Source organism: Erigeron canadensis, chromosome 6 (assembly GCF_010389155.1).
Source record: "Erigeron canadensis isolate Cc75 chromosome 6, C_canadensis_v1, whole genome shotgun sequence".
Classification (NCBI taxonomy): Eukaryota; Viridiplantae; Streptophyta; class Magnoliopsida; order Asterales; family Asteraceae; genus Erigeron; species Erigeron canadensis.
Window position 1 is genome coordinate 29,725,406 of NC_057766.1, and position 11,784 is coordinate 29,737,189.

The 11,784-nt window shown below is 31.4% G+C and overlaps 2 protein-coding genes across 2 annotated transcripts; one reads left to right on the forward strand and one right to left on the reverse strand.

Moving 5' to 3' along the window:
* The first annotated feature begins 6,462 nt into the window (after nucleotides 1-6,462).
* Nucleotides 6,463-7,022, forward strand: LOC122604995 (protein RADIALIS-like 1). The gene has a single exon (XM_043777855.1). It carries the CDS (start codon nucleotides 6,528-6,530, stop codon nucleotides 6,765-6,767), a length of 240 nt encoding a protein of 79 aa, XP_043633790.1. The 5' UTR covers nucleotides 6,463-6,527; the 3' UTR covers nucleotides 6,768-7,022.
* A 1,382-nt stretch (nucleotides 7,023-8,404) lies between these two features.
* On the reverse strand, nucleotides 8,405-9,689 carry LOC122606080 (GATA transcription factor 19-like). The gene is made up of 2 exons (XM_043779040.1): nucleotides 9,110-9,689; nucleotides 8,405-8,976 (listed from the first exon to the last, which is right to left on the reverse strand). Exons 1-2 carry the CDS (start codon nucleotides 9,518-9,520, stop codon nucleotides 8,638-8,640), a joined length of 750 nt encoding a protein of 249 aa, XP_043634975.1. The 5' UTR covers nucleotides 9,521-9,689; the 3' UTR covers nucleotides 8,405-8,637.
* Nucleotides 9,690-11,784: the final 2,095 nt, after the last annotated feature.

Consider the following 11,784-nt stretch of genomic DNA (forward strand, 5'->3'; position numbering starts at 1 on the left):
AAAACTAGAAAGTATTTCCTACAACCACTCTATACTTTCTTGAAAAATACATTCCCAAATACTTAATGAGGTCCGAAATAAGAAAGACCTATAAAACTACACAAATCGTTATATTATTGGACCACATATATAAAAAGGAAAAACAAATATACACTATAGATGCTACTAACTTTCCACTCACAATATATCACATAATTTATACTTGTAATAAAAAAAAGTTCTTTTTAAAATTTAGCTACGAAGAGTATAAATGTTAAGCCCTATAAAAAAAACAATATATAATAGGGTAAAGCTGTCGTATACGTTTATAAATATAGTCCTTTAGATAACAGTCACGTATTTTCATTTTTCATATATAATTTGTCGTTGTTTATTTTTCATTTGGATTATTTTATATTTTTAGATAGACAATCATCAAACCCTATAAACTATTTATCTTTTTGCAAAAATAAAATAACACAACATAAAATCTCTATGATTGTTGATCACTATACAACAAAATTGAAGTTTTTTTTTTTTAAGGTGAATTTCGCTGGAACTTCGTGTCGAGATTTGACAACGGGAGATCTAGCATACGCTGTTTTAACCGGGTTCGTGCTAAAGAGCTCTCTCGAAGAACAAATGCCAATTCAAATACCCGATGGGGAAAACCTCCTACTAATCCGTTCGAAGGCACGATGATTAATAGAGGTAAACCCTGCCTCTCAGACTTAAACCTAAAAATACCCCAATAAACTCTCAAAAAGGGAATTAATTCCCATTTCCTTTCTAAAGCTTGACATAGGAGGATACCATTCAACCATTGAGCTACAACATAATTGAGCTCCTTGATCTTTCAACCGTTCAGCTACAACATAAATGAAGTTGATCACTCATATATGCCTGGCTGCTTGAGTTGACCAGGTATTAAATCTAAAGTGTATATATATATATATGAGGAGAATCAAATAATAACAGTCTTAAAAGAAAAACACGATAAGAACACTTAAAAACTACATTTTGATGCATTAAAAGTCCATAAAACTGACATAGTGCATAATTAATTATCATTATTTTAGTGTTTTGACAAAACATTGATACGTCAAAATCGAAATAATCATGTTTTTTGTTAGATGCATCATTTTGATGAATATGCATCCAAGATGGATGCACAAAACAAAAAACGTGATTTTTTCGATTTTGATGCATCAATGTGTTGTTAAACGCTTAAATAATTATAATTAGTTATGCATTATGTTAGTTTTATAGACTTTTAATGCATCAAAATGATGTTTTTAAGTGTTCTCACCGTTCTTATTTTGGATTCTTGATCACATGTGCACGAATATTCCTATGATTACATGTGATCGACTTGTATACATGTGATCATAGCAATATTCGTGCACATGTGATCAAGAATCCAAATCTCCACATAATTGTATAACGGATGATAATCCATGCCTCCACATAATTATAAACTTCAAAGTTACACATAAATTATTCTGGAAAACAGTCAAAAAAATTTTTTCATGTAAAGAACAATCATCGGTTGGGCTTGATTTGAAAAGTTTTCAAAAAAAAAAGTTCTCAAAATAACTTTACCATATATATATATATATATATATATTAGTTTGAGGTTAATTAAACACCCAATTTAGATGAAAACATCTCATATATTATTTTTTCTTAAATATTTTTTTATATTTAATAAATGAATGGGTCTTATAAATTTTATGGAATAAAATATCGAAGATATTAAGAGTTTTTTTCAACAAAGTTGTGTGAAGTGTGAACAACCCCACCGTATATAAACATTTTAAAGAAGAAAAAGACTCGGTCCCAAAGCAAGTGAAGTGACATAATTACTTGGTCAACGCTTATTGGCTTGATTCTGTCAAATAAAGATCGGGTCGGATCGGTGTCGTCTTTCACATGCATGCCCATGCCCATGCAAAAATATAATGAGCAAGGAAGGATTCCAAAATTGCCAAATTCTTAATCTTTGACTTTTTTTTTCTATATTGACTTCCATACTCATATATATTCTCCCAACGGTTATCTTCTTTTTACTTTATGTTTCCATGCAATTGCTTCTTCTTTCTAATTTTAAATTTACATATATTAAAAGATAAATAAATGGGATTAGTAAAAGTAGTAAACAAACAAATAAAATTGTAATATATGTACCGAATGGCTTGACTGACATAATTAATTTCTTTGGATATGCTCTCGACAAATATAATATATGTTTGCAACCAGGATAGATGTTTTATGTTTATGCTAGCTGGAGCTTTTAGAGTCAGAGATGACTAGAATTTGCATAATTTATCTTAATGGAAACTTTTACATTTTCCATTACTGTATTGTACACAATAAGATGCTCAATATGTATAATTAATTACGGCAAATTTCAGTATATATTAACTATCGACGAGCATTGTGTCCGCGCGTTGCAGCAGCTAGAAAGTGAGGAAGGCAGGCGGTGGTGGAGATCGCGGGAGGCGGTGGAGAAGGGGGGCGACAACGGAGGATGATAGAAGCTAGGTCGATAAGAGTGTGTAATGATTAGAGGGAATTGGAGAAAGGAGAATATATAAGGGTTTTATGTTTATGTAGGGGTATTTTGAAAAGAAATTTTTTGCTTAATTTCTTAATCCCAATTCTCTTTATAAGGGATTATAGATATATTTTCTTAATGTTATAACAATGTTTGTTTGAATATAATGTCATTTGATTTTAAGACATGAAATTCAAAAAAAGCAAAGAAAAAAATTTTAAAACCGAAAATAACATAAAAAAATAATAATAATAAATAATAATAATAATAATAATAATAATAATAATAATAATAATAATAATAATAATAATAATAATAATAATAATAAGAACCTCTCTAATAATCAGCCATTTTTTAATACAAAAAACAAATAATCACTTTTCATAATTCATTACAAAGTGACAAGCCTTCTTTATCAGTTTGTCAACGCTAACTGGGTTTTGACTCCTTCAAATTCGATCAATAGCATAAGGTCATGTTGGGCCGGGCCGGGCCGGTCTGGTCTAGTTGCTTAACAAATAAGCAGCCATATTTACATATATAGTCAAAGTCATGAGATATGAAACTTGAACTTGACAATTGAATTTCTTTGCCTTAATTATACTGACTTGATTTTATAATATGACGTGCATAAAAATGACATGTATTAAATTGCATACCTACATACCAAAAAACTCATACAAATGACCAACCGATGGGCTTAAAAGCCCCACAACAACGATCCAATTAAATTCTACAACCATGATTGATGCAAAAGCGCAAGATTCTTTGGTCCTTAAAAAAGTAACTAAGCATGAACCATGAGTTTGCTAAATGTAGTTAAGGTGCATTTAATAGTTGTACACTTGTAATAAAAATTCAGGAATGGACTTTTGATGTGGATGATACAAATTTTTTATACACGTTAACTTCAACCTATTAACAGATTATGATATAAGTATAACCATGTCACTAATACATTTGATCTTCATAATATCATATTTAATGGCAAAAAGTAGTTGAAGTTGCTAAATCAATAAAGCCATATCCACTTAATATAGTCTAAATTGCCTATTACCTTCAGGTGGATAAATAATTATACCCAATAAAATGCGGAGTGCATTTTTAAACGTTAGTATAAAAAATAGAAACGAAAATGACAGTAGCTTGTTTAGACCAAGGCGGTGTTTGATTAGTTCTTAATTAGTGACTCGGTTCAGAGGTCATTTCAAGATTCAGTCAGCACATGCATCGTCTGTTGTTAAAAGAAATTTGAATAAAATCGCACGAATGTCATTTAATTAGCATCAATACAAACCTTAACCATCAGTGTTTTATGTTTTTCAAATAGAAATTGATAAAGGTATCGTAGCTTACGGAAATCTACTACTACTGTGTCTTATATACTTGTACTGTTTGCTATATAGTCGATGTCATACATTTTATTTATGAGTTACAAAAGAAGATGATCTCGTGACTAGCTAATATGGAGTACAGAATTTCTTAAACTGTAATATACCTTTCTTAAAAGGAAGCTAAGATACTAAACATTACAAGATTAAACAAGCCGTTATAAAATCAGAACAAGTTAAAAAATTTCGTGTCCTAGCTAGATAAGAAAGCAATGGTTCACTATAAACATCGATTTCCATATATTCTTTTGATATGCATCAAGATATAAAATTCTCTATTGAAGCCACATACCTCTTATCAATACATGCAGTTGGTCTGTACTTAGATAACTTGGTTCCTTCCCTAACAATTTGGACAATTTTGTTGGTCCATTGTTCTTTCCTTTATTCATATTCGTCGAAAAAAGATGTTCATCTGTTTATAAAAGCTAGATGATACGACGCACGATCTGTACTAATTTGTCTACTTCACATCCAACTAATCGACGGGGTGCTCTAAATTTAAGAATAATTATATCCTTAGGCTAACTAAAGTACAAAGATCCATAATTGATCTTTTAGGCATCATATAACAAAGTATATGAAGATGGAATGGGTCAAAGAATCTTGGAACATTACTTTTTAAGAAATTTTTGATATGATAAGGATTCCAAATCTTGGAAAAAACGACGTGCCTAAAGGACCAACATGTAAGGAATCATCTTTCTCTGTTTTATGAGTTTTTAGATGAAGAATGTGTAACTACGTTTGGAGTAAAGGCCATGTTTATGTATATTTGTATGTGTTCTGTTTCCACAATTAAGGGCAGTATGTGACAGTAGAAATGTGTAATCTTTTAGAGGGACAAAAGATACTTATGACAACGTATTGAAAGAAAACTACTCGTAGTATTCTGACAAATATAAGCGTATGTCTAGAATACTATTGAAATTTGTATGGCTAGAATACTACTCGTATAGCATATCAGAACATAAGTTGCAGTTACTAACATTTTTTAAGATTAACGGGCCCATTGTCTAACCAGATTTTAAGTTTTCAACATTTTAATCCGACTGAACCAATATCATTACAGATTGTGTCAGTCCGTTTGTTTATGAATATATATGCAGACTTTTTTTGGGGTTTAGAATGGCATGTCTTTGATTATCTATTATAGAGATTGATTGGTCAAAATGTTGAAGCAATTTAGTCAATCTACTCTAATCAAGCTAGTATCTATGCACTTAAAAAATAAGAGCATGAAAAGCAGAAAAGTTATTTTCTAATCTTGCTTTCAATTCATCCTAGCAGTTAGTATTTGAGATATTCTTGTGAGCAAAAGATGAGTTTGACTTCCACTAGGATATATGGTGGTGCCAAGATATTATGTCAACTTGGATATTACATTACATATATAGATTCCTGATCATTTCCTACTTTTGATCAAGGAATATATATGGTCCATATTAAAATAGAACAACTAAAGATGGAACAATAAGGGCATAGTTCCATAACACAAGTAGAAATTTGTGAAGTTCATAAGCAGGATACGTATGTACAGAAATGAAGGTCTAAGAAAAGCGATTGACCACAGTTTTATAAGCTGAAGGCTGACCACAAATAGGGGAGTTTAGGAATTAGGATACATTTATTGACACAATTTTCTCCGTTTGCTATTAGGATTAGTATTTTTTGGTCTTATCTTCATCACCCGTCATTCAAAGTAGATAGGAATAGGACCAAAACAACATCATTCATGTAATAGGCATCACCAAAATAATAAAGATTATTTAAGAGCAAAAAACATACTCTTTGTGGCCACGGAGGTTCACTAGCGGTGACTCCGGGCTACTTGCAAAGCAGGTGGTCCCCCATGGTCTAGTTGAAGTTACACATCTGTAACAGTGGTTCATGTAGATTTTAACTTGAAAGTCCCTATTTAACCTTTTCTGTGAAACAAAAGGAATACATCAAAAAGGTCATCTATTAAAAGAGTGGACTGGAATTCAAAGAATCTGCATATTCTGTAAGGGCCCAAACCCAAAAAAGTTTAGGGAAGAATGGTCACACACTCACATTAGCAATTAGCATGCACCCAAATCCAGATGTTCAACAACAATAAACAAGTTCATGAGCTCTAATATGAGAAGTATTATCGAATCCTTGGGGAAAAAAAAATCATACTTGAGTTACACTAAAAATGATAGTCATCGATCGTTGACCTGCAAACTTATGCAGGAAGAACCAGTGCCCATCCACACGAATGAAAAAGCAGAATAGCATGTATCCTTACCAAAGTCTCCTAAAAGAAAAATCAATCTGGAAAATGCCATAATAGCATATCGATATAGTCACAATGCAAAGCTTTTCCTAAGATACCGATTCTTGTATTTTACGGGCTATTGTTATGCTCCATATGTGGCTCAAAATAGAAGATGACGCGTTCCTAGTTTTGCCCTCTTGAAACTTATATTCACCCAACTGGACAAACCCCACCACCTTTTTCTCCTATATATAACGAACTTCCCTGAATAACATCGTTCAAACCATCCCTTGACTTGCATATCATCTTTCTATCAGATATTTAAATCTATAAGCTCTTTTTTTGTACAAATATAAAAATGGCATCAACCTCACTCTATTCAAGTAGCTCAAGTTCAACTTGGACTCCCCAACAGAACAAGTCATTTGAAAGAGCACTCGCAGTGTATGATAGAGATACACCTGATCGTTGGCAGAAAATTGCACGGGCAGTGGGTGGGAAATCAGCAGAAGAAGTGAAGAGGCACTATGAAGTGCTGATTGAAGACCTTAGGCACATAGAGTCTGGCAATGTTCCGTTCCCAAACTACAGACGTTGATCTTAAATTGAATGCCGGTCATGAGGTAAAGCAATAATTTAATACAGTCGATAAGGAAACAAAAACTTCATTTTCACATGCAAACTATCATTCAATCTACCTTCTTCCACATATATATAGTATGTAAGTGTTTGTGTAAGCCTACTGTACTGAATCTCATTGGCATTGATTTCAAATATTGTAATGCATTGTTATGCTAAGTTATATTTTATCAATGTAAGCTATGATTTAATGTGATGATTTCTTAGAAATGAACCAATATATGTTGCTTGTGATGCAATCCTCATTAAATTTGTAAATAGAAAGATATGACTAAGGGTTCGATCCTCGCTCCCTGCAAAATGGTCGGAGGTCCTTTGGAATCAGTCTCTCTAGTCTCAACCTTTGGGTAAGGGTAAGATTGTCTACATCTCATCTCTCCCATCCCTCGTGTAGGGAGTCTCTCCAATGTTGGGTAAGGATAAGACTGCTTACATCTCACCTCCAGTCTCTCACATATATCGTAAAAGACAGGATTGGGACACTGTTGATTTTTTTTTGAGAAAATATGTTTAATTAACCCGTTTCTTACTAACCGGCCGTTGTGTTGCTCTATGTACTAACAATAATCCATGATAATCCATGTATTTGATGTAACAAAATTATAATCATAACATGATACCAGAGTTAATTACTAATATAACTAGTTGGTATTGTACCACAGAGTACGTATCAATCGTTTATAAGAATTGAAAAGGGTATATACAAGCAGGATCAAAAATATTCTACAGAAAAATAGAAAATCCTACTCGATCACTAACCAGTCACATTGCTGTTACACCACTGAACATTTTTAAAGATGATAAATTGATAATAGATGTATTTGATCAAAGGCGTTTATGTTGAGATGCAGAATTTTATCACAGTTCAAATGGGTTGGGCTCTTGGGCTGGGTTGGTTGTTGTTCGCACATGCATTTACGCTTTAATTTGTTGTCCATTAGAAGTTTTTTTAACATAACTTCATTCAAGGGAAATATTTAATAGACATGTATAAAAATGTTGTATTCCGATCATTATTTATATTTTCAGCAGTTGATGATATTCAAGGTGCAAAACGTTTATACCTGGTAACAACTTTTAATCTCTTTGACTCGGCCCATTGGACTATTTTAAACTTTCGTTTTTTTTTATATTGTTATAGTACTTATAGTTTGATCCATAATTACAACATTTCAATTAAACTAAGCTTAATTAACCACCTCAACTGCTCGACTTAACCCGTATATAATTATGCAAAATGAACCAAAGTACTATGCATCAAGATTAATTATGATATAGACTACAATATATGATATATGTATACATCGATATATTGATAATATTACGTACTAGCTAGATCAATATTTTGAGCTGTATGTTAGCATAAAGTACTTCTTTTTCTGTAACTATGTAAGTAACCAAGTAAGTATGTTTTGTAACTTGAACATGTATAAGTACGTACCCTTTTCGGAATATAAGCATTAGTACTAAAGAGCAAATCGAATGCCAGCAGGAACAAAGAGAATAAAGAAGAGTAAAGATATTCATATTAGATTAAAGTTTAAAAAGAACATAAATAATTTGACTGCCAAAAGAGAGAAGAAAAAAAAAGGCTGCTACTAATAAAACTAAAGCTTAATAATAATAAAAAAAAAAACAAAAACCAAGATCTAATCTAATACATCTTCATCCTAACGTAAAGAATTTAATTTGAACAAGCCAAAAATTTAAAAAAAAAAAAAAAAAAGGGGTCATCCTCACATTTCCATGTCATCATCAGTAAAACGTACTCCACTGCACCATACGATACGACACGTCACATTTTACGTTTCTTTTTTTATTTTTATTTTTCATCTAGTGAAATCATGAACAAGGCCTGGTCTGTCAGTGACATTGAGACGCCATGAGAGGAACGGCGAATCTCTGTCGTCCATTTCGTGATCCGCCATGAACCTGTACTCATTGGACACTGCAGCTGGTGAGTAGCATGATGGCATTTTGTGGGCTGATTGTGAGTAATCATTGGCCCATTGGTTGCCATTATTATTATTCATCATGTATTGGTGGCCGTGGTGGTGGTGATGGTATCCTTGATCTGTTGTGTCGCTACCACCAGTTGTCGCTGCTGCTGCCGCATTGGCTCGTCGCTCCTCTTTCTTGTATCGAATTCCACATGCATTGCACAATGACTACAAATACATATATAAACAATGCTTAGAAATCTAGTTTGCTAATATTATCTGATTACCGTGTTTGTATGAAATAGTACCTTATTAAAAACCACACAATATATAATATAATAATATATATTTATATATGTACCTTAGGTCCGCGAGGTCCATTTCTCCAAAGTGGAGTAGAAGTGGTGTCACAATTAGCACACCGTCTCGAAAAAAGGCTATCCGCATTACCAGAAGCATTATTATTGCCACCACCGCCGCCACGATTGGCTTTATGTGCCGAAGGTGCGTTGGAAGATTGCAAAATGTTCCACCAATTAGACCCACGACGTTTCTCGTGGTGCGTTTTTTCGTAGTCGTTTGACGATAAACGAGTAGACGGGGTACCTAAAGACAAAGTACAATCAACCGAAGAAGGGGAAGAACCATAAGAAGAAGGACACATTTCTTGGTCATATGGCATTGGAAATATGGATGAGAATGAGTTGGGCTGGTAATGGTAGAGACCACATGAACATGGACCCATCATGGTTGCACCAGTGCACCTATTCATGGTTTACTAGTATTTTTTTTTTGTGTCAAAATTTGAGTAACAAAACTAAATAATGAATGAGATGATGAAATAGGGGTCAAAGAGTGTGGCAGAGTTTTAACGTGGGTATTTGAGTATGTTACTATGTAAGTAGGATTTTTGTGGGGCCAGTAGAGAAGTAGTAGTATTGGGAGAGATTTTGTTTTGCAATGAGAGAAGTGGTGGATTGAAGGTGTTTATATAGGTGTACAAATGTGGGCCCGGTCGATGTGGAGTTGCAGGAGTGAATATTCCACATATGTTGTTGTTTTTTTGTCGTTTTGTCTTGTTTCTTGCAAGTATGACGAGTGTAGTGTACACTTTTCACAACACAAGAATAAACTAAAGATGTGTACAAACTAGAACTAGTTGAATGTATAATCGTGTTTTTCGTCTAAGCTTGAATATTGAATTGTAGAATTAAAAATAGTTATTGTACATGAAAATAAAAAAAATCAATAATGTTTTAATCATTTAACTTTCATATAATAATCTTTTTGGATACTTAACTTTTTTTTTGAAACGATATAATCCTAAACTTTAAAACAATAATGGTTTTAACCGTTTAACTTTGAATTTAAATAAATTAAGCACTTAACTAAAATCATAATCGTTTTAATAACTTAGTATTTATTCAAATTGGTAAAAGCACTTAACTTGAAACGTGTTTGACCCGCAATAACCCAAAACGTTAATTGATTCTATCATTTTGATAGGAACTTAAGTGTAAAAAACAATGACGGCTTGTAAATTAATTAGGTGATTAAATCATTCAAAATAAAAATTAGATAGTTAAAACGATTCTTTTTTCAAAGTGTAGAATTAAATCATCCAAAAAAAAGAAGTGGTTAAAATAATTATTGTACCAAAATTAAGTGATTAAAACATTATTATTACTAATAAAAATTGTGTATACTCTAATGCATACATCATTTAATCATTTTAGAAAACTTAATTTTTCATTCATTAATGAAACAGAGTTAGTAAAGGTAAATTTAAATATCTCTATATATAATAAAACAAATCTCTATATCTCTATATGTAATAAAACAAAATTGTTATGACATAATCATTTTACAAAAATAGTTTACGTGTCACCTCTACAATTTTTAAAAAGCTTAATTCTTTTTTCTTTAAATTATTTATGATGTCAAAAATACTTTCCTTCTTTAAATTTATTTTATTTATATTATTTATGATGTAGTTTTTGTATAAAAATGTTTTTATTTTATTTGAAAACTCTAATAATTTATAAATAGTATTTTAAATTTTCATTATATAAATAATTTTTTATAATAGATGTTTAAATTATTCGTATATCATGCGGGTTAATAAGCTAATTATATTTATTTGAAATATAAGGTATATTATTCTGAAGTTATGAATAATATATTTGTATTTGTTTTCTATGCACACTAAGTATATATTTAATACAAAAAAAACTTGAAGATAGTTATATGTATTTTGATTATCAAAACAAAAAAATGTTTAGTAAATTATCACATTGATTAAAAATAGGACTCAATCAATTTCATCTCAACTTTAATGAAAAGGATCATTTTTTAAAACCTTCATTAATATGTTCGGGCTAAACCCGGGTTAATTAGCTAGTTATAAACATGTAAGAGGTTGGTAACATAACTAAATATTCATAAAAAGTATTTGAATTAGATTTTCTTTGGTTAAACTTAATGGTTGATTAAAATTGAAATAACTTGCATGAGGTGTAAACTTACAATTTTAGGACCAAATAGCAATTAAGGTTAAAATACATAAGCTAATTATTGTCATTAGGTTCAATTTAACGAGGAAAAGAAGAAGAAAATTGCATAAAAAAATTATAAATCATAGAATATTATACATTATATTAAAAAGATAACAAGGATATAAGATGGATGATGGATATGATCGACTGATTCTTAGCTTTGTATCTGTCTTTTTGTCCTGTCAGTTATTTCATGATCTAATGTCTATCAAGAGATTTTATTCCCATGGAGGTAGAACATGAGGGACAAGAGGTGAATCCCGTTTGCTTATAAATGAAGTTAATACTAAAGTAAATATAAATATGATAAAAAATGGTCGATAGGTAGCTACATGGAGCCTCAATTTGTTGTCATGATAACTCATTGTGCTAGAATGATTGCCATTAATATTTTCACTATAGATGTTTGAAATATCTACAATGCTAAAAATATATAGCCCAAACTTTACAAATTACAAAACAAAATCTATGAAAGTATAAG